The sequence below is a fragment of the Gigantopelta aegis genome, chromosome 8 (genome assembly GCF_016097555.1).
Source record: "Gigantopelta aegis isolate Gae_Host chromosome 8, Gae_host_genome, whole genome shotgun sequence".
NCBI classification, from domain to species: Eukaryota; Metazoa; Mollusca; class Gastropoda; order Neomphalida; family Peltospiridae; genus Gigantopelta; species Gigantopelta aegis.
Window position 1 is genome coordinate 22,175,041 of NC_054706.1, and position 25,243 is coordinate 22,200,283.

General features: G+C 34.9%; 1 protein-coding gene across 2 annotated transcripts in view; it reads right to left on the minus strand.

Moving 5' to 3' along the window:
• Window positions 1-25,243, minus strand: part of LOC121379960 (neuronal acetylcholine receptor subunit alpha-10-like) — an 83,292-nt gene that overhangs the window by 22,410 nt on the left and 35,639 nt on the right. The window contains exons 1-2 of one of the 2 annotated variants that reach the window (XM_041508657.1): window positions 16,522-16,768; window positions 15,269-15,364 (exon numbers count right to left, since the gene is read on the minus strand). The exons of the other annotated variant lie outside the window; for it this stretch is intronic. Coding sequence (XP_041364591.1) covers window positions 15,269-15,335 — 67 coding nt within the window. The 5' untranslated portion in view covers window positions 15,336-15,364; window positions 16,522-16,768. Of the gene's footprint in view, window positions 1-15,268; window positions 15,365-16,521; window positions 16,769-25,243 lie in introns of those variants that run through there. 2 annotated transcript variants of the gene reach the window in all.

Here is a 25,243-nt window from a genome sequence, read left to right on the forward strand (position 1 = left end):
TGTTTTGGTTATTTATCGATTAGTTTCACAATTTCCAGATGACGAATCAGATTATAGTTTTTCATTAACAAATTCTCGATCGCTTTGTACCCAACTGAATACAGTAATATACATATGTACACGCAATGACAAATCGATGTTAATAGATATTAAATCAAGGAAGTGTCGAAATTAATTTGCAGGAAAACGTGTTGGTTTTCACGTAGAATTTGATTCCATTTGTCAGATACAAAAGTTAGAATGAAAATGATCACGCTTTAACACAAACGGTTATTTGTTTCCACAGTTTATTAAAAATGTAATTTTGAAGTAGAATAGAATATATATATATATATATATATATATATATATATATATATATATATATGTGTGTGTGTGTGTGTGTGTGTGTGTGTGCGCGTGGTGTGTATGTGGTGTGTGTGCGTGTGTGGTGTGTGTGTGTGTGTGTGTGTGCGTGCGTGCGTGCGTGTGTGTGTCCCTACAAGCAAATGGCGATTTTTAACGGAGCCCCTCATTGGAGTCAACTCACAACACGATTTTTCAAAAATTTGAAATATTCGAGATGACTATTACTATAGTGATATACCAAAACATTATCCTAATTTGCTATGGTGAACGACGATGAGGAACAGGACAAGCAGTTGGTTGAAATGTGTTGAACGGTGATGTAATACACAACAAGTCAACACACCAATAAAAACAAAATGCTGTAATTTCTTGACGGCTATGGGAATTGTTAAATTTTTGAATTGCTTGTGGTGTGCCTGGATACTAATGCTGTGTTTGAGTGTGCACCTAATTATAGTTTCCACAACTTCCGACTTTCGAATTTCCTATTTATAAACTCAGGGGAAAAACAAATTTCTAACCGAGCAACCTTCACCTTTTGAATTTACATGAAAAAAGTCAACGAAATGTTTTTGTGAATTCTGTTTTTGTGATAAAAATAAAGCATACAGCTTAAATGTTTCATCTAAGAAGAGCGAAAATGGTGGCAGACTATTTGAATACGTTTTTCGCGCCATGGCATTAGGAAAGATGATGTAATTTATAATTTACAAAAAGTTCAATCATTCGAGTCGATAAAACAGTAAAATATTATAAAAATTTAATTAGACGTACAGCAAAATTATTTTTAAAAGTTATTTTACTTTTAATAAAGATACGTGTACTTTGTTTTATTATTAATGGAAATGGCTCAATTTGTAAGAGGAATACAACTTTGTTGACTAGTTAGGGAATCGGAAATGACTTACTTACAAGTGCACCCAAACGCAAACAAGTTGTAACGAGTTTACAATTCGGAAAAATCAATTTCCGAACACACCCGAAGGCAACATAACAGTCGACCAGTAGCAAGGCGAATCGTATTTATTTATGTTAATGGAAGGTGGCGACCGACACTTGGTGCCTAGCTATCTGTCAACAATGTTCACATTGTATTCACCCTGGGGACAGATATAGAGGAATAAGTTATTGATTGCTCTTTAATGAGTCAAGCACATTCTATAGCTTATAACAGAGGTGGCGTACTGGTACAACAAGACATGTAAACAACCACTCTTGATACAGGCGTGAACAACATCGATTGTATTTCCTCATCAGTATTAAAACAAACAAACCCCCCCCCCCCCCCTCTCTCTCTCTCTCTCTCTCTCTCTCTCTCTCTCTATCTCTCTCTCTCTCTCTCTCTCTCTCTTTCTCTCACACACACACACACACACACACACACACTAAATACAAAAGAAGAACAATAGAAAAGAAAAAGAAAAAGTTCCCAATTTTGTCCTGAATGCAGGGTAACGTTCAGGACAATGACACGACCTCGATCTCCTGCTAAATGATTGACCGGTTGCCGGTCTGTCACATTCATTTAACAATAAGCGCCATAACCAGTCTAGTGAGGATTCTTCAGGTTAAAATATACCAATTCAAATCCCATAGGCGACCATGTTAACGTTTGTGTTTACAAACACTATATGCAATATATCAACCAAACTATGACCTATAAATATCAGTACTACAACCCCTACCTCAAAGTATTAACTGCAGAAAATGGTACCTTTCATGGCTCATTTTCGGTATAACCAGATGTTTTTATAACACTCCTAGTTTCGTACAAAATTTGAGTACTTTTTTTTATATGTACCCCATACATGTTCCAAGCACAAGGCTACTTGACACAGTGGTACTAGATGAATTAAAATTGTATACATTTTTAGCCCAGATGAAACAAATTTTTTTTTACAACCAACACACTCACATTTATAACCAATCACAGGACTTGTGGTGTTAACTTCTCTATCAAAAGTAATTGGTATAGTGCTACCTTCAATGACACCGAGCGTTCGTGACAAAATGAACGCAGTTCAGATGACTTTTCACTCGGCCAATCAGATTATCGCTGGAATAAAACTTTAACGCAATGAATGAATGAATGTTTAACGACACCCCGGCACACACAAAATTGTTTAATTAAAAATCAGCTATTGGGTGTCACAAAAGGTAAGTAAATGAAAATATTAGTTATATAATTAACTCATTCGAAACAAATAAAACAACAATTTAAAAAACAACAACAACAAACAAACAAACAGCAAAACAAAACAACAAACAACAAAGGAGGAATGGAATATTTGCTTAACGATACGCCCAACACATTTTAAATTACGGCTATTCTGGTGTCTATCATATATATTTCGATAACTGGTCAAAAGAAAGTTAAAGTTTGTTTTGTTTTACGATACGACTAGAGCACATTAATACATTAGTCATCGGCTATTGTATGTCAAACATTTGGTAATTTGACATATAGTCTTAGAGTGGAAACCCGCTACATTCTTTACATTAGTAGTAAGGGATCTGTTATATGTACCATCCCATAGACAGGATAGCACAAACCATGGCCTTTGATATACCAGCCATGGTGCACTGGGTGGGACGAGAAATAGCCTAACGGGGATCGACTGGTCACAGAATAAAAGATGGGAAACAGGCTACTCCTACCGATAAAGCAAAAAGTACGTCTTGTGTATATGCAGTTTCTTATATATTCCCCTACCAGTGGAGGGACATAGGTTGGAACGGGATAAAGCCCGAGTCCAATGAGGACTTTAAACCGACGGTTCTGAAAGTTAAAATAAAAACTTAAGTTTGATATTCATTCGTTGTGTGTACCGGCTTCGGTGGCGTCGTGGTAGGCCATCGGTCTACAGGCTGGTAGGTACTGGGTTCGGATCCCAGTCGAGGCATGTGATTTTTAATCCAGATACCGACTCCAAACCCTGAGTGAGTGCTCCGCAAGGCTCAATGGGTAGGTGTAAACCACTTGCACCGACCAGTGATCCATAACTGGTTCAACAAAGGCCATGGTTTGTGCTATCCTGCCTATGGGAAGCGCAAATAAAAGATCCCTTGCTGCTAATCGGAAGAGTAGCCCATGCAGTGGCGACAGCGGGTTTCCTCTCAAAATCTGTGTGGTCCTTAACCATATGTCTGACGCCATATAACCGTAAATAAAATGTGTTGAGTGCGTCGTTAAATAAAACATTTCTTTCTTTCTTTCATTCGTTGTGTTATATAAATGATGATCTCTGTGTCCATTTTGTGATAACCGTTTGCTAACAGAAGTTTTCGAATCCAGATTAAATAATTGAAACGGTTTTCAAGACTATTTTACTTTTCATGGGATGGGCATTGGCCATTATTAATTTAAATTATATGACACGTGGTACATATCTAAGAATCACAATTTTTTAAGTCAAGTTTCATTCAACCAATTAAAGAAGAGATGGTAGGTTTCTACTCTAAAACCACTCATGTGAGCCAGTGAGCGTTTTAACATCTGAGTCTTATGATCCTAACTGGCTGTAAAACGTATCACGACCTAAACAGGTTCGTCAGTTCCGCTGGTCATCCAATAAAAAAAAAAAAAAAAAAATAAAAAACAGACAACAAAAATGCAAAAAAAAAATAATAAAGCAAAAGTAATAAAATATCAACAACAAAACAAACAAACAAACTCACAAATAAAAAACAAACACAAAACAAAGTGAAGCGGTATAAAAGCTTGCTGAATGGTGCATTTAACCGAGCTAAGAACCACATTATGATAGCCACTATCAATGGCAATTTTAATCTATTACAAACATAACGACTGATGGATACCTAGTTTAAAACGATAAAAAGTTATTGAAAATACACTATCTCCATTGAATCATAATAGCTTTCTCCCTGTGCAGTTCCATTACCGATAATAAAGTGTTTCACACCTGGTTTCCATCATATCTGTAACTCGTCGACATCCGACGCAGAATGACGCAAACGGACTGTGCCGGACACATTGTTCTCGCGGGGCGGGATCTAGCTCAGATGGTAGAGTTGCCACTATCAAGGGCAATGTTAATCTATTACAAAAATAACGACTGATGGATACCTAGTAGAGTGCTCGCCTGAGGTGCATGGGTCGTAGGATCGAGCCTCCTTGGTGGACCAATTGGGTATTATCCCGTCCCGACCAGTGATCCACTGACTAGTAGTATATCAAAGGTCGTGGTATGAATTGTGCTGTCTGTGGGAAAGTGCATATAAAATATATTTTGCTACTGGTGTAAAATCCGGCCTCGGTGGTGTCGTGGTTAAGCTATCGGACATAAGGCTGGTAGGTACTGGATTCGCAGCCGGTACCGGCTCCCACCCAGAGCGTGTTTTAACGACTCATGGGTAGGTGTAAAACCACTACACCCTCTTCTCTCTCACTAACAACTAACCACTAACCTACTGTCTTAGACAGAGAGCCCAGATAGCTGACGTGTGTGTGTCCAGGACAGCTTGCTTGAACCTTAATTTGATATAAGCACGAAAATAAGTTGAAATGAATGATGCAAAAATGTAGCGAGTTCTTTTTTTTCTGAAGACTACAAGTCGAAATTACCAACTGTTTGACATCCAACAGCCGACGATTAATAAATCAGTGTGCTCTAGTGGTTTTATTAAACAAAACAAACTTTAACTCTGACACATTTATCGCCAACCCGACGCAGATCGACGCTGACCGTTCGCGACAGTGTCCCCATAAAAAAAAGTATGGAAACCAAGCGCCAGAGCTCATCTGCAACTGAAGTTAAAATACGCGTTCCTGCGCCAACTGCCACAGCAGATATTTAAGGACTAGACATTCATTAGAAGCTAGACATTGTGAACGAACAGAGGTTAATTTTATTACTGTTATCACCAGATGGTGATACATTGATGTGGTTTGCAAACAAATGTGTTAACAACTGCAGTGTAGTATGGACATTAAGGTATGTAATAATAAATTAGGTGTATAGCTATAAGTGCATTCCACTGTAGAGATCAGTTAATGATAGTGGTCCACGACTGGTTTCTTAATGTCCGCTGAGTGAGGTGTTTACACATTTTATGTTTGCCAAAAAATATACATTTTATAGGCATACATACATATTTATATATAAAATAATATAATGTGCACAATGCGGGGAATGGTATGTAGCATCGGGTTACAATCGATAAAATTCTATAGTAAATGGATAATACATGCATAGCAATAACATACAATATAATAACATATATCATATATCAATGTTGTCTGTTCTATGCGTGGTAGCAGTGTTCAAATACTTAGACAGTTTAATTAGCTGTTTTGAATTGTCGCTGGACAGCAGTTGTGTTAATGTAAATGTTGATGGTTTATTATAATAAAAAGGTTTAATATATTTATATTTTATGGTACTGTAAAAAGGACACTCTAGAACAAAGTGATGTTCGTCTTCTACTACATTCATATTGCACAGACTACAGATTCTATTATTTCTGTTAACAGTGTAGTATCTGCCCGTTTCTATAAAGAGGTTATGGGAAGATAATCTATATTTACTCAAAATATGTTTGTATGTCAGGGCAATAGGTTTCTGAAGATAAGGGTGTAAGCAATAATTATTAACAACGAATTTGTATAACAGACATTTTGGAGAATTGTTGAATACAGCATACATGGATCGAATAAATTGATTAGTCATTCTCTGTTTGATTAGTGATGACGTCTGTGAAAAATATATATATTATATGACCGACTATGACAAATTCAGCCACATATTTTAAAAAGAAAAGAAAAATAGTTTGCGCCTTTCGTGATTTCAAAATGATATGATATTGAAGTATTACATAAATAGGATGATCAAAACAACTGTACCAAGGCCTCAAATCCTGTCTATTTAAAGGAAATGCAAATGACTATAAAAAAGGGTTCACTCTCGGAGAAAGGCCTCATGAAAATGTTAAACAGTATAAATATTTAGGTTAAAATGTCACCAACAAAACAATTTCAAAATAATAACAACAATTTTTTTTTAACTCAGTGTGCAGCTAAAGCAATATATTTAGGTTTCTCTAGCTCGAATGATAATAAGTTACCATTAGATTGTAAATTTAAATTATTTGACTCATTAATTTTTATATGGCTGTAAAATCTGAGGATACGAAAATGTGGATAAAATATATGAAAATATTAACTTCACATTCCTGAGACGCTTATTGCCGGTTAAAAAGCTAATCTAATTTTATTTCACATGGGAAACTTGGTCGAAAGCTGCTAAAACGAATTACTGATCGCAGAATTATAGAATTTGGACACACAGAGTTAAAGGTATATCCACAAACAATCTCTCATTTACTAGTTAATTTTATGAAAAGGGAGTCTTCTGCAAAGTGAGTCTTCTTAAATTACAAGTGACTAAAACCCAAATACGCTTATTTAAACAGCTTTGTCGTGTCCATTGTCTGTATGTTGAAAATCTTCCCTGACACAAACCAACAAACTGAACATGCTAAACGAAGGCGATTTGACCAGTATTTACACATCTGGGATAACGACATCGATTCAACGTGTAAAGGCATTTAAACGCATGTGATTTGTTATTAAAAGCTTAACTTTGGAAAATTATTTTATTGAAACAAAATTTTGGACCATCCTTCTAAAATCCAGAATATGTAACCATTATTTACCCATAGAAACAAGACGTTGGAACAGTAACCCCCGTCAAAAACAGAGTATGTACACTGTGCGAAGGAAATGATATTGGAGATAAACAGTTTGAATACAATTCTTCAATTAAATATAAATATTTCATATACGCAAAAGGTTTACAAATCAATAAACACTCTCTGTAAAATTTCAAAATTCATTTCTGAAATTAAAGAAAATGTTGTAAACCATAGAAATACATCTCCAATATCACTAAATACTATGAAAAATACTGACACAAAAATATTGTATAGCTATATTTGATTGTCTTGTCTGTATATTTGATTGTCTTGTCTGTATATATTTGATCGTCTTGTCTGTATATTTGATCGTCTTGTCTGTATATTTGATTTGAATATATATATAACGAGGAAGTTCTGCTGACATCTTGTCATTATAAATATTCACTCTACTATAGTTTTTCCTATGCTGTCGTTTGACCGCTTGTGAGAACAAAAATACAATTTCGACTTTAAAGGTAAAGGTGACCTATGTTGCGGCAGAGGATGTTTTCACGTACATTCCAGATCAGTCCTTGCAATTAGCCGATGACTACATATGAGCAGCGCCTTTGTATACCAGTTGAAGAGCAATTATTGGAACAGAAAACTACAAATGGTTCTATCTGCTGACAGGGAGAGAGATATTAGTATTACGACAAACTGCACAAGAGAAGAGGCGTGCTTAAGAAGAGACATATTATCAGGAACTTCTCCGTAACATCTAACGAGCTCAATGTCTGCTGCTAATGAATATGGTCCAAGCTACTTTCCAACCCGCTTCTTAGTTGCCTGTTCTTGCACGCTCAGACTAACTTTATTCCTAAACTGAAAGCCGAATTATGGGAGAGAAAATGTTCTTCCAATGATGACGTCATAGCTGCTGTTAAAGATTGTTATGCACCGTGCGTATAAAACCATTACAAGTCTAGACTCAAGATTCAAATGGAGTCTAAGACTTTAATGCCATGGCAATGCCATACATAGTGTATGCGTGTTCTGTAATCGAAGTCATTACTTTCTGCTTCTGAAGCAGGTGCCCTATATATATATATATATATATATATTACATTTCAGTTATAGCCATTGTCTATATTTCTAGTAATGCCATGCTATGGTTTTGGCACAAACACGAATCCCCCTTCACACATACACACACACACACACACACACTATGCATGCCAGAGTCATACTTTCTTAATTGACACAGAGTGGAGATGTCGAGACTGAATGGGTACTAGTACGTACTAGTATTCCTGAAGGTGTGAAGATCGGTTATTTGCTGCACCTTATCGCTGTTGTTAAAATATCCCTTTTATATAAGTGTAAAACTTTGTTATGGCCGCTTAATACAGGTATCTTAGCGATTTGGGATTCGAAGTAGGTGGCCGCTGGCCGCGTTAGACAGGTGACCGCTTATTGCAGGTGAATTTACATTATAAATCGTTCGGGAGGGCAAAGTGGCCGCTTAAGGCAGGTGACCGCTTAGTACAGGTGGCCGCTAGGACAGGTTTGACTGTATATATATATATATATATATATATATATATATATATATATATGTATATGTATATATATATATATGTATATGTATGTCTCTTTCACACACACACACACACACACACACACACACACACACACACACACACAAAACACAACACAACACAACACAACACAACACTGACAATTTCATTCGGTCCTTGTTGGCTGCAACTATAGCTAGACCAATATTAACACATCCATTCAGCAGCATAAGGTCATAGATACGCTGAGCTATCAGCAGTCAAGAACGACGATACACAAGCTATACACACTTCACACACTTTTTTCGATCCCCATTTCGCAAGACGTTAGACTTCGGGTCTTATCGTGGAACATAAACAGGAACGTTGAAAATAAATTTTACGATAAGCAATTTGTTGAACTATTAATGCAATATGACATTATATTTCTATGTGAATGTTGGATCAAAAGCGATACCGAACTAGATCTAGAGTTATTCAATAACGAATATGAATGCAAGTGTTTTCCTAGAAGTAAAGGTAAAGGTGGGGGTCTTGTCGTGTTGTACAAGCAACGTTTATCACATGTAGTTTCGATTGTAAAATATGTGGAAGATTCATTAATTTGGTTTAAAATCGAACAACTATTTTCGTCTAATGTGTATATATGCTTCTCGTACTTACCCCATGAAAACAACGTGTTTTATAAGATATACAACAGCGATATATTTGATTGTATTTTGAATGATGTTTGCGAGTTCTGTGAACTTGGTACAGTTATTGTTGCTGGTGACCTTAACAGTCGTGTGGGCAATCAGGTTGACTATATAGAAACAGATGTTGTAGGTAAACCAGTATTAGATATTTTATCGGAATTTATGATGTATGACGCTGACAGGGCGATGAAGAAACGTGTAACCGAAGACGCCACCGTTAATTCTTTTGGTAGAAAATTAATAACGTTGTGTAAAACTACAGGTTTACGCATAAGCAATGGTCGTTTGCCAGGTGACGAATGTGGCCGTTTTACTTTTTACAACCATTTAGGTTCAAGTGTAATAGATTACGTTCTTGAACACAAAGATAACGTGGATACAATTTCTGAACTGCATGTGTGCGATTTTAATGAGTGGTCAGATCATGCACCTATAGCGTTTACTATGAACTATAAATAACTTCATGACTGCGGTCCTATTGTTGATGACGTATCAGTTTCTACATCTTACGTATGGAGCGCTGACAAATTAGAGGAAATGAAGCGAAAACTGTATGAGAAATCCAGCGACATGCATGAGTGTATTGACAACATGCAGTCATCCGAAACGTCTGTCAGCGAAGGGCTTGTGGACTTTACATCTCTAATTAATGACATTTTTGAGCCATACTGTTTGAAAACATCCAAGCTGTTCCATAGCCATACACACGTGAAATCTATTCACACTAATAAGCCATGGTTTGATGATAGATGCAGAACATTATGCAATGGTTATCGAAATTCTTTGCATGTTTTTAATACTGAACGTAATGTAAACAATAGGCAAGCTTTAGTTTTAGCTAAACGTATATACAAGACTTATGAGCGTAGAGTTAAAAGAAATTACTTGAGATTTGAAGGCATTAAGATTGGTTTCCTAAGAAAATGTAATCCTCGGCAGTTCTTTAGTTTATTTAAAAAGCGCAAACGTGAACCGAAAACAGATTTATCTCTGGATGATTTTTTAAAACATTTTAAAGATTTAGCCAGTAACACAGACGACCCTCCAGATGCTGCAGAAGAACACGACGAGGGCACTTACGCAGAGCTCGACTGCCCAATCACTGAAGAAAAGGTTCACACAGTAATACGACATTTAAAATCACGAAAATCACCAGGAAAAGACCATTTACTTAATGAATATTTTATTACGTTCCAATATGTATTTGTTCCTTTTTTGACTCGAATTTTTAATGTTATATTTGATAGTGGGATATTTCCTTCAAGTTGGTCGGAAGGTATTGTAATTCCTCTATATAAGAAAGGTAACGTAAATGATACAAATAATTACAGAGGTATTACACTTGTCAGCTCTCTGGAAAAAGTTTTCACTGCAATTTTAAATAATAGATTGTTAAAGTGGTCAGACGAAAACAATGTTATTACAGATGCCCAGTTTGGTTTTAAACCAGGCTACGGCACAACTGATGCGATTTTTGCACTCCATGCTGTTATTATGAAAATGCTGGCGAGTAAAAAGAAATTGTATTGCTGTTTTGTAGACTATAGAAAAGCGTTTGATAGTGTAAATCGATGTAAATTATTATTTAAGTTAGCACGTTGCGGTATTACCGGCAAACTCTATAATATTATAAAATCGATGTATGACGGTTTGAAGACATGTGTCAAGTATCAGTCTCAGTTTTCAGACTATTTTAATTGTAATACTGGACTAATGCAAGGCGAAGCGTTATCACCATTTTTGTTTTTTCTATGTATATTAATGATTTTGAAAATGAGCTAATTAGTGGCTTATGTGAGCCAATGTATGTACACGATATTTCGTTGTTTCTTGTAATGTATGCTGATGACACTGTTCTTTTATCAGAGACAGTAGAAGGTCTTCAGAAAATGCTTGATGTGCTCTATGCATATAGTACAAAATGGAACATCAGTGTTAATATAGATAAAACAAAAATTGTTGTATTCAGAAATAGAGGTAAAATAACTGTTAAAGAATCATGGATATATAACGATGACCTAATTGAAATTGTTGATTGTTTTAATTACCTTGGATTGACATTGAATTTTAATGGAAGTTTACTATATCATAAAGGGTAATTGCTTCACATGGGAGAAAATGTATGAATCACATTTCAAGAATGTGTAATAATCTATGCCTTAATAAGGACACGAAGTTGCACGTTTTCGATACCTATGTTTCTAGTGTTTTAAATTATGGATGCGAAATATGGGGTTTTCATCCTGCTCATGATATTGAACATGTACATATGGATTTTTGTAAACGAATTTTGAATGTCAAGAAATGCACCACAAATGTAGTTGTTTTGACAGAACTTGGAAGAGTTCCTTTAAGTATTATGCGAAAAATTAGAATAGTTAAATATTGGTTGAAATTACTACAAACCAGAAATTGTATCTTAAAATCGTTATATGAAGATATGTTAGAACACATGAATCCCTCTAATTGGCTATACCAGGTAAGATATTTACTACTATCAATAGGTTTCGGAGATGTTTGGTGTAGTCAGCATGTAGATAGTGCTAACTCATTTTTAAAATGTTTAGAAATACGTCTAACGGACCAGTGTATTCAAGAGAAAGATGCTACAATAGACAAATCTCCAAAATGTACATTATATAAACTGCTGATAGACACTTTTTGTTTGCAATATTATCTTAGAATATCAATTCCTGAATGTTATGCCACGCTTATTACAAAATTTCGTGTATCTTCCCATCAATTGCTCATTGAACAAGGAAGATATTATGGTATGGAAAGATCGGAAAGAAAATGTAAATTGTGCAATAAGGACGATATAGAAGACGAATACCATTTTATTCTGATATGTCCATTGTATACAGGTTTACGAATTACTTACATAAAAAAAAATATTATTGGTTCAAACCATCTATGTTTAAAATTGTACAATTATTATCAGTTCAAAACAGAAAAGAACTATGTAATCTCTGTAAATTTCTCAAACATGCAACCTTTTTTACGTTCTAAGCATATATAACTGTCCATCCTCCAATTACACAATCACCCATTGTATATATTATCTGTTTGTATCATTGTTTATTGAATGTATATGTATATGCCTATGAGCCGTAAGGCTTAAAGCTAATAAACTATACTATACTAGATCGTCTGATCTTTTTAATTTTGTATATGTTTTGAAACTTTTTCAGTAATTTGTTTTACTTGGCTAATCATGGTTGGTTTCGTTTTTAATAGCGAAATGTAAATTTTAAACTAAAGGTATCTCTTTTCGTCAAGTAGAAAAAACGCAAACCGGTGTAAACCGGCAAAGTTGCATTATTTATTTAAACGCTATGTGTTACTTTTGTAAAAGGCTGAACTATTCTTAATGTACATTTAATACTAATGGATTGTACGTTTCTACTTTGGGATGAATGTTGTAGTTGTTTGTTTGTTTTGTTTTGTTGGGGAGGACTGTTGTTTGTGTTTGGTGGGATAAGCGGTATTTTTAAAAATGTATTATTATTATTATTATTATTATTATTATTATTATTATTTTGATGTTGTTATTTTGGGGCTACTGTTTTGTCGGGCCCATTATGTTATTTCTCGTCCATCAGCCAGTGCATCACGACTGGTATATCAAATGCCGTGGTATGTGCCATCCTGTCTGTGGGGTGGTGTATATAAAAGATCCCTTGATACTAATGAAAAAAAATATGTGGCGGGTTTCCTCTCTATGAGTGGCCAAATGACCATGTGTTTGACATCCAACAGCCGATGATGAATAAATCAATGTGCTCTGGTGGTGTCGTTAAACAAAAACAAACTTTTGTTTTCTCGGAGAGAAGTGGGAGGTTGTGAGTGTTCTTTGACAAGTTTGCTCACATTTCATGATTTGTGATAAATGAGGAAGATATAGAAGAGACTCTGCCACGTACTATTGAATGAATGACCAGCCACTTACGTGCAGGATAATGGAGTTTGACTCGAGTCTTTAAGTGACTACAGGGCACGGGATGCAGGTCAGTTATAATCGACTCATCTTGAGTACGAAGGGTCGTAGGATCGATCTTTCTCGATGGACTCTTTTTTTTTTTTTTTTTTTTGTCTCGTCCCAACTTCTGCCCCACGACTGGTACATCAAATATCAAAGACCGTAGTATGTACTGTCATGATTATGGGAATGTGTATAGAAAGGATCCCTTGCTGTTTTTCGATAGAATAAGCCTATGTGGCGGCAATGGGCTCTCTCTCTCTCTCTCTCTCTCTCTCTCTCTCTCTCCTCTCTCTCTCTCTCTCTCTCTCTCTCTCTCTCTCTCTCTCTCTCTCTTTGTTCCAAATGCCTACTCCCTCTCTGTACAAAATGTCAAATTTGTGGCTGCAGTGGGTTTCCTCCTTCCCTTCTACGCTATCCATCCCTCTCTCTCTCTCTCTCTCTCTCTCTCTCTCTCTCTCCTCTCTCTCATCCCTCTCTCTCTCTCTCTCTCTCTCTCTCTCTCTCTCTCTCTCTCTCTCTCTCTCTCTCTCTCTCTCTCTCTCTCTCTCTCTCTCTCTCGTTCTGTATCAAATATCTCACTCCCTCTCTGCACAAAATGTCATATATTGCACAAATATGCTGAGGTTTCGTTAAACAAATATTAATTTCCTATGCCTTAAGGAAATCGGAGATAAAAATATTAATTTCCTTCTTCATTTCAACTAAACACATTGTTGACACCATGGCTATTACATTACTAAGTGGCTATGCGAAGTAGTGTTTATTAGTAATTTGTAACACTATCTTGCCAACGGGTAATGCCACGGTGACATTAATCAAACTAATTTCATCCATTGTGTTTTTGATGCAAAATTAATAGCACAACGTTTTTAACATAATGACGCACACAACTTTTCTATGTTGATATTTGCGTATATGGTATCTCCTATCATATTTTGATTCACATATAATATCTCTGTTTTTACACATTATGTCTCTTGTTATTACATATTGTATTGCTGGTTTGCTATATAATAGCTGTCTTTATTTATCGTACTTCCGCTGCTTCAGATCTGTTTTTATTCGCGTGCGTGCGTTTGAGTGTCAGATTGCATATCATATCTGTTTTTGCACATTTGTGGGGTTTTGGGGTTTTTTTGCAAATCGTATCTCAGTTTTTGTATTTGATATTAATGGCGTTCTCATTATAAGTGAAGTTTCGTTTCGATTCACTATACATTTTATATAGCTTATATGTATCTATATTTGACATGCATCTGTTGTGGATCTGGTGCATTTTTGCATGCCTTTAACATAAACGTATTTTTGGTATTTTAATTTTTTAGCTATGTTTTACGTTTTAATCCATTATACATAAATAAACTTACCTCTCTTCTTGTTTGTTTACTTTTCACATCTGTATCGCGTTTTTTCCTTCTATTTTTTTTTTTATAATTGTATTTACATTAATATTTCTAGGATGGTACTAACTCTTAAATATTCGTATTTACATTGATAGTTCTAGGATTGTACGAACTTTTTAAATAATCGTATTCACATTAATATTTCTAGGATTGTACTAACTCTTAAATAATCGTATTTACATTAATATTTCTAGGATTGTACGAACTTTGAAATAATCGTATTTACATCAATATTTCTAGAATTGTACTCTTAAATAATCGTATTTACGTTAATGTTTTTGGGATTGTACAAACTCTTAAATAATCTTATTTACGTTAATATTTCTAGGATTGTACAAACTCTTAAATAATCGTAATCCATTATACATAAATAAACTTACCTCTCTTCTTGTTTGTTTACTTTCCACATCTGTATCGCATTTTTTCCTTCTATTTTTTAAATAATCGTATTTACATTAATATTTCTAGGATGGTACTAACTCTTAAATAATCGTATTTACATTGATAGTTCTAGGATTGTACGAACTCTTAAATAATCATATTTACATTGATATTTCTAGGATTGTACTAACGCTTAAATAATCGTATTTACATTAATATTTCTAGGATGGTACTAACTCTTACCTGACGGGTAGTAAAACCACGATGGTATCATTAGTAGGTAGATGTAACAAAGTTGTTTTGTCGCCATCTTAGTAGCATCCAGTTAGTCGTACGCAGCTGGCAGTAAGAGAAAACCCATATTACATTTCACGGACATATCTTTTCTAACAGGCTACAGTCATGTTAAAGGTACATATTCCACTATGTATCTGGGTTTCTTGAACTGGTGAAAATATAAAACATCTTGATGGCACATAGTAAAACAAAATGCATGTATACAGATGAAATCATTGATATGATTTACATGTGAAACCTTTAAGGGTATTTAATTGTTCGCGCTTAAATAGTGTAGACAAAATTAAATAATTGTTCTGGGAGTCTACAACAACTGGCTATGTACAATGTCATAATTTTCAGGTTAATACTCATTCTGAAAAATCCGAAAAGAAAGCAATTGTATTTATTTATTTCAATTGCATAGCTTCCCATTCCTCGTGTTGCATGAGACTGAGAGAGAGAGAGAGAGAGAGAGAGAGAGAGAGAGAGAGAGAGAGAGAGAGAGAGAGAGAGAGAGAGTGAGAGAGAGAGAGAGGAGGGGGGGCGAGAGAGAGGGAGTGAGAGAGGGGGAATAACAGACTATGATTTAACGAATGAACGTAACCAATTCTGGTTGTCATGTATACGCAGAAATTAATATTTGAAGCAAGAAGCCATAATGATCATAAAATTTGCAATTACCAAACTTTGTGAACAAAACGAACATGTACCTTTAAATGACTGAATACAATAGGCGGACAGTTTGACAATGATCTAACGATTAGCTATGTATTGTTCTATAAATCAAGAATTAATCTTTTTAGCAAAACTAAAATATTGAATAAAAGTGTGCTTATCTCTATCATATTAATTAAAAAGATCTAGATCTAGACTACTGCTATTGCTTACAAATGGCAAACATTTTATTAACTGAAATAGCTATATATTTGAGGAACGTTTATCGATATGGTAAATAATGGTTATGCACAAACTGTCGTGCAGTTCGTCTGACGTTTTCAAAATGTTTAAGTTATAAACAGTATGGGGTACATTATATTTTTTAAATGCCGAAATGAGTAAACAATGCATTCCAATATAATACGATTTGTTTTCAAATTTCTATATGCATACAACATGAATTTATCTCGGATACATTTCAAATAGATGAATAGACAAAATGTAAAAAAAAAAAATAAGCCGCTAAACAAATTTAAACTCTACTTAAATGAAGAAATCACCTCTATTGTCACACAAGATTCTCCTATATCAGATTACACAATCGTTCGATTCCATCTGACACAAAGTCCTTAAACTTTTAAACTCCATTACTCTGTTGCGAAAGGTAAATTGTCCTGTCACGAAACCAGATCGGCGAACGTCGACAGGCACCGTCGTATCCTATTTTCCCGATCGCTATTTTAATTCCAGCTCCGCGCGCTCCGAAGGACAGTCCCCGAGAGTCGTAGCGTCATCTTGTCATCTACAAGTCCGCCTATAGACTGCGCCCGATAGCTAAATGGCTGTGAACTCGCGGTCGCCACAGATTGTGGCAAAAACCAATTTGTTATGCGACAGGAGAACAACTTAGCAAATTAGAGTTCAGTAAATGCCAATTTATTGAGAATAGTCATCTTCCATTTGGTGATGGTATGCACATAGGCTGGGATAGGACGATGTGCAAAATTAATCTGTTGCAGATTGGTACCGGTGAATTTTGCAATCCTGACTTTCGGCACTGGCTGGTCGAATTTAACTTTCATGGAATCGATTGACCATATAATGTCTTTACCGTTCCTAAGTGTTCAGACGATTCTAAGCGAGATACTATTTTAGCATTAGCGCCAATCTCATCGCTGTGCGAATCGTATTACCTTTTTTTGCAGTGGAGAAGCCGTTATTGGTGCTGCAGTTATAATAAAGTTCGATTGGGTTGCTACAAACGAATACTTCACCGTAAAACCAAAGCAAATCTTGGTGCCATCAACAAGAGATATATATGATTGAAACCTGCGTCAATACTGATAAACTTGAAGAGCCTTAAGTAGAAGCGTGATGGACTCAACAGCGTAGCTCAGCTGCTGTATACTTTCTTCTATTTTTTTTTTCCATAGTGCTTATAACAATAATCACCACGTCCAGTCTGTAACTACAGTATTGATCGCTGAACCGAGTAGCATAAAGTGATGGATGACAATGGCGAAGGAAAGCGTTGCCACCAATACATTGTATATCGCTCAACATACGATCAGTGTTGTCTTTTGAAAATATTGTTTTTATTTTTCTTGACAATTTATAGATGTGTTTTTCGATTTTATTTGTGTGTGTGTGTGTGCTTATTTCTGGCATGCTAAAATAAGGAAGAGTTTGACATAGTTTTCTTATTTAATTCACAGCCTCTTGACGATAATGTTTTCCTGCTTCGAGACTAGAGGTAACCCTTGAACGTATAAAGCATTTTGTGGCAATGAAAGCCTAAAATGACGCTTAAAGGGATTGTACTGAGTTTAGTGCATTTTAAGATGTTTCCAACTAATAAAATCGTTTTATAACTATAGCTACATATTAAATATAATTTATTGTTTACAATATCAGTGTTGATATAGCGGATTCGTCACGAGTATTTTTTAATATGAAAAATATCAACATATTAAAAAACACGAGTAGCCACTTTTGTTTATCCTATAACATTTCTAAAATAACATTTGAATTAAATTTTCAGTGAATCACAGTACTAAAGTCGCCGCCATCGGCAATATGACGTTATCACGATTAGCACAAAGTAGTTTGACGTCACGCATTTTAACTAAATCTTTGAAAACGTAAAGCTCAGGTACACAGGTCTTGTTGGCTTGTAAGCAAATGACCCATCAACAACAACACATTACCTAGAGACCTTGCAAATTTGCATACCATCATTAACTAGATTAATACACTAAAATTGTCACATGGGTTTATGACATGAATATCATTGGTAAGTTACAGGATAAAGAGAGGTTATTACCAGAGTCTTTTTTGGTATCGTCAATATCATACATTAGGAATAAAAATTATTTGTATTCCTAATATATGATACTGATGATACCGAAATACACGAAGGTAATAATCTCTTTATCATATAATCTCAAGCTTAATACAACGTGTTTTTGTAAACTGTACACGCAACTTTAATTCCAGTCCGCCATTGCTAGATATTCAAATGACGTAAGAATGTGTGGCGAGGTGTATTTTTGAATGGAAATGATGTCAAACTCGAATGACGTCATTTTGGATGTCCTTACATGAAAACAAACTAGGGCTTAACGTTTTTTGTGGGGGTTTTCTCAACGCTGGACATCGTTTAGTGTCAAATTGCCATTGAAATGTTTTTTTTATTTAATGACTATGAATGCATACGTCAATTATGGAGTGTCACACAAGTACATTTGCTTAAATGTCAATAAACCTAGTGCCGTGACCTCGATTAATTTACATCTATTGTCCGAACCAAATTGTTAACAACTACGAAAAATTACTCTCCTACCTTTAATTGCCGTTAGATTTCCTTCAAAGTTTGTCCAGACACAAATCTTGAAAAAAACAATTACAATGACACAGATTCCACATACCAGATGATAACCATGTCACCTATATCGACTTCGCTGAGAGCTCATAGGGAAAAAAGCATGTAATTTTGTATCAGCTGCCATTTTGACTTTTTATGGAATATTCTTCAAGGTGAAAGGATAGGACTTAATCTAATAACGTCATAACATGTTATGATATAAAAGCAAACGTGATGACGTCATTATTATTTTATTTATTTTTTATTATTATTTTAATTATACTACTAGAGATCATCGATTTCATATTAATTGTGTCACATACTTTGGAGGCTTTCACCCCTCTTGAAGAGTATTCCATAAAGAAGCAACATGGCAGACGGCAGAAAACTGTATGTAGTTTTCCCTATGCAATCTCAGCAAAGACAATATCGGCGACATCGTTGCAGTCTCGTGTGTGGAATCTGTATATTTGTAGTGGGGTTTTTGCGATTTGTGTCTGGACAAACTTTGGAGGAAATCCAACGGCAATTAAAGGTAGGAGAGTAATTTTTCGTAGTTGTTAACAATTTGGTTCGGACAATAATTTGCAAAGTTATCAAATTCTTAAAGTATGTGATCTTAAAAATATCACATACTTTGATTGCACTGAAAATGTAAGATATTATATGATAAATACTTTTATGCTATGTGTTTCTTGTCGTCCTAATGTTTGTAAGTAACCCAAACTAGATTTGGTCTCCCAATAATTTCGTACTAACGAAACCTAATATATATTTTGGAATTAAATAACGTTCGAGCTGGTATAAACACTAGGACGATTAAAACATATATATATATATATATATATATATATATATATATATATATATGTTATGCAAAAAAAAGTATTTACTATGAACCTTAAGTCATTAAAACGTATCTGTTAGCCTGCAGCATTTTAACAAAGACAAGAAACGCAGAATGTCTTTTTAAAACCACGAGAAAACTATATTGTGTGACAAAATAAAATCGAGAAATAGCAATGGCTGGTTTGAATACTTGGAGCAAAACAATAGAGCAGGTTACATGTTTATTTTAAACTAAATATATTTAGTTAAATATTCAGTGTTAAGATTAGTATGGTTTGTTAATCTTTATGTACTGTGTGTGTCTTGCTTTAGAACACCCGTTACGGTAATGATTTAAGGCTCCCCAACCTTACCATTACCATCATAAAACTCCCTTGGCTATAAAGATTGTGTTTAAATCCGGTCCATAGTCCATGCGGCGGCGTAGTGGTTCTTCCCTATCACTAGAGCAAGTATCACAACTACCATGTGCTTGATGGCTAGTGAAACACGACGCTGATTCGTACCACAACAGAACAGAACAGAATTTTTTTTTTTGAACCTAGATCATAATTATGAATTAATAAACGAGAAAATAGCTGCATCTACAATACATATAACAGGTTTGCATAGTGGACTAACTACATTGATAAGATATTTTTAAAATACAGTTCAGAAATTGACACATTCTACTTAGCAAACGGAGCAATAAAACCTATACGAAATATAACACATCCTAAATTACCCAGACAGCTGAATATAAAAAATGAATAAATGTCAGACAATTTTATCACCATTATTTAATAAAATATCACCACTTCCACCAATCAAATATTATTATTATTATTAGCCAGAGCCGAATTTGGAAAGGACATCCGATTTTGGTGATGTAGTTGGTAGTCATCAGACGTAAAAGTTAAAGTTTGTTTTGTTTAACGACACCATTAGAGCACATTGATTAATTAATTATCGGCTATTCGATGTCAAACATTTTTTAATTCTGACATGTAGTCATCAGAGAAAACTTGCTAAATTGTTTCCTAATGCAGCAACGGATCTTTTATATGCACTTTCCCACAGACAGGAAAGCACATACCACAACCTTTAGCCAGTTGTGGTGCACTGGTTAGATAGAGAAAACAAAATTGAATGGATCCACCGAGGTGGTTTGATCCTGCGACGCAAACATCTCAAGCGAGCATTCAACCGACTGTCTCGCTCTCCGACTCTCTCTCTCTCTCTCTCTCTCTCTCTCTCTCTCTCTCTCTCTCTCTCTCTCTCTCTCTCTCTCTCTCTCACACACACACACACACACACACACACACACATACACACACACACACACACACACACACACACACAAACTCTGGCCGTGTATCTCCTCCCTTTCCTAGTGACGCTATGTTATGTAATGGGAGCGCTGACATTTCCCCGTGCATACTGCTGTATAATTACATACTGCGCCGATGCAATTTGCCTGCAGGTGAACTGTTATTTCAGCACACAAACACGTCCAAAAAAAGAAGAAGAAACCTCCAGACGTATATCGAAAAGATAAATTATGAACACGTGAAAATCTAATTAGTAATTTAATCATACATATCGCTAGCTTACAAAGATCAGTGCATGAATAATTGACACTGTAATAGACTCTACACTTTGAACGGAATGTTGAAATTAATTACAATCGTGTAAGTACCGTGACTCAGTGTCAACCATCAGGTGCTCCTGACTAAACAAAATACATTTAAAAACAAATTACACGGTTATTTAAAACAAAATTACATGATAATTTAAAATAAGTCATTGTAATAGCCAACACGGATGCAACAAAAAGAAGAAAAAACAATCTCGGAACTGTGTAAATATAACACCTGCAGCTTTCCTGACACAGATCTGTACAAAATGTCCGTATCTTTAATAATATCTAATCGATAACATTTTCATATCCCATCGCGAACCAAAGCTGTTTAGATAATCATATAATATCATCGCATAGCTTCGTCTCTGAAACTGAATGTGTGTATTGTCTTATCGACATTTTAACTGATTGTTGCTAGTTAAAAAGACTCAATTTAGAAACCACCTTGCAAACACTTTGCATGTATCACGAAGTGCACTGTGGCGTTTAGATGTTGAACTTCATGCCATTTTCATATCCCACTATACCATTTGTTGGTTTTCTATAACAGAATTTCAAGCTTTGAAAAGTTTTTTTTTCTAGTTTTTTTGGACGTCAGTATATTTTCAAAATCAACAGGCAAGTGTGGCAATAATCTCCAGAACGTCATCTTAATCATAATTCTTTGGAATTTCAATAATTCAATTTACAGTTCTTGTGAATTTAAACGCACGTCCAACCAAACTACATATGACAGTTAAAGTTAAATGGTTTTTTTTACCAACACCACTATGGCACATCAATGTATCGACTATTTGGGTGTTAAACATTTGGTAATTCTGATAAATAGTCTTAGAGAGGAAACCAGCTACATCAAGGGATCTTGCATATGCACCATCCCTCAGACAGGATAGCACATACCACGGTCTTTGATATAAAAGTCGTGGTGCACTGGCTGGAACGAGAAATAGTCCAATGGGTCCAACGACGGGGATCGATCCTAGACCAACCACGCATTCTAGACTGACCTCGCATCAGGCGAGTGCTTTACCACTGGGCTACGTCTCGATCTACATGGGAAAAGATACTGAATGCAATACCAAAATAGTGAAAATAACCGGGATGTTAGCTATACAAAAAGGACGTCAAAACGTGGTTTATTATGCTTTCATGCAAGAAAACCACATTAACTGACTTCGAAATATGTGAATATCATCAAATGTTCCTTCTGAAGATAAATTTGCTGACAAACAAAACTAACAATTTGTTTTTAATATTAACTATGCATGTATATAATGCCTAGTCAAAACTCAAAACCGAATCACCATTATCTGATATTCTTTGTTTATCTATTTTCGTTTTTGTCTTCCATTTTCTCGTAAATATCGATGTGCTGTCGCGAAAATTCTCAAACAAGCAGCTCATTTCTGCCTATTCAAAAAAGTACAATAGCATTGTATTATATAGAACATCCTGGTTTTGTTTGGTCTAAAATATTTATGTTTTCACAACATTAACTGAATGTGTCTAATTTAAGCCATATCATTCAAATGTGTAAAATTTTCGCGTGTGAATGCACAAGTGAAAGAACAATAACATATAATTTAGTGTGATTTCATATATAAACATAGCACATATGGATTGTCATACAGATGTATATGTTTTGTCATGTTTTTGTGTTGCTTTTAATACTGTTGAAGCTGTTACTCTTAAAAACATATATATATTCTTATGAATAGTACAGAAAAAACGTCGTATACAGTGAGTGGGAGTGGCATACTATACTTATAGCACTAGATTGGGAATGAAGAGAGCGTACAAGTCAGTTGATAAAATGAGTTGCGTGCAATTTGTGTAGCAGTTATGCAGGTGTGACAATTAGTTAATTATACACCAAGTGTAATTTAGAACACACATTAAGTATGATTTTATTCGCTACATAACCGATGTTAATAACATTAAATTAGATCACTTACCAACTTGAATATAATGATGCACAGATGGTAAATAGTTCCTATTTATTATTATTGTCATTATTATAATATGTGTATATATATATATATATATATATATATATATATATATATATATATATATATATATATATATAAAAGAATAAAATATATCCAGTTAGCATATCTTTTTATTTATTTAATTATTTATAGTTTATGTTCAGTCGTTTCTCACAAACGTTTACTTTTATTTATTAATTAATTTATTTATTGAAAATGTGCAGTCGCCATTATTGTAAGGGCCTCGTAAGTTGGATAACTTGTGCCCAATCATTGTGTATGTATTTACATTGTATGCAATAAAATGTCTTTTCAATCAATGCTCTCGTTGCAGTATGTGCATTGCAGTATTAGAGATGCATCGATTATGTCACTCATATACACTGCAAATACCCCCTAGCTTCCAATCTGTATAGATTAATCACCGCACAAATGTGCTATAAAAGTACTGTTATCAAAAATGTCATTACGATAGAATAAAATAACACGAATTTTTACTGTAAAGATTCACTGTAAACGAGTTTTACAAAACATAGCAGACAGGACAATAAAAACAACTGTGCTTTTTCAGATAAGAAATACAAAAAAAGAAATCTATTTCCGAAAGTATGCATCCCTAGATACAATGTAATATTTTTTATTTATCATCAAAGTTTCCAGTGAAAATTAATCTAACTAAAAGAGACATTGTTTTCAGTCATGTGTGAGTGATTTGTGAGTGTGGACGCGGAATCCCTGTAGAGGATGGCTCTAGGACATTCTGATTATTTAATTTCTCTGCGAAATTGACTACATCTTTGTGGTGGTTCTGTTACAATGGCTTCTTTGTGCATCTGACATTAGGAAATTGAGTTGTAAATAAACTGCGTGGCGACCCGTTTCCATCGTCCAGCAGAATATGGTTAAAGTGTTTGCAGGATCACAGTCCGGGGCATTTCCTAATAGTACGCCTCTCCGTAATACTCTTCTGATAAACGTACATCTTGACACATTATTAAGTTTCTAATGTTTGCTGTGCTGTATCGGCCTTGATTTTGTGAGTGGGAGAATGTATCCAGATTAACCTTTGCAGGGCAGAGTGTGATCAACTTCCATTATTTTTCTTGACAGTGATCCATGAGTGTTTCGCGCCATTACATTGTCGTATTCTCATTGGTGTCTGGCTTGTGTGAAGGGGTTTGAGTAATCCAGTATTCCCGCGGGCGTGTTCTGTGTAAAGTAACGACATGGTGTAAATATGTAAAGATTTCGTGGACATGAAACATTAGTTTTGATTTGGAAGAAAGTGATTTTTTAAAGAAACACCAACATGTAATACGAAGAAAAATTACTTTCGCTAGGACATCACACACAAAATGCATTACATGTGATGCGGAGGAGTAGGGTGGCCATGATGACGATAACGATGATGGTGGTGGAGGAGGTGGAGGTGGTGATGAGATAAATTAGAAGCCAAAGTATTTCACTTAACTCCTAATGTTGCAATGAATCTGGATTGGAGTCAGAACCAGAATGAGAAACGTCACGTTGCGTTTAGTTTGGAAAAGAACTAAATATCTACTAGCTTTGAACTGAAACAAAAACACGAACACCAGTAAACTATCAAATCTGGTAATATTTAAATACCTGACATGGCTAATAATCATATATAAATTCCAGTTCGATGAATATCACTGATAATGTATATCAGGTGCATTACATGTATGTTAATTATGTCTAAATTGCAGGTACAACAGACCAATAATCTTACATACATGTGAGTTAGATGCATATTGTTGATAACATATATAAATCTTAGATGTGTATGACACAAAATCGTACATAAATCTTATATGCATATGACTGCTAACCATACATTTATAAAGCTCAGATGTAACTGATTAATAATGATATCAATTAGATTTGTATGATCGATAAACAATTACGAATTTCAGTTAGATGTAAATGACTGGCATGTG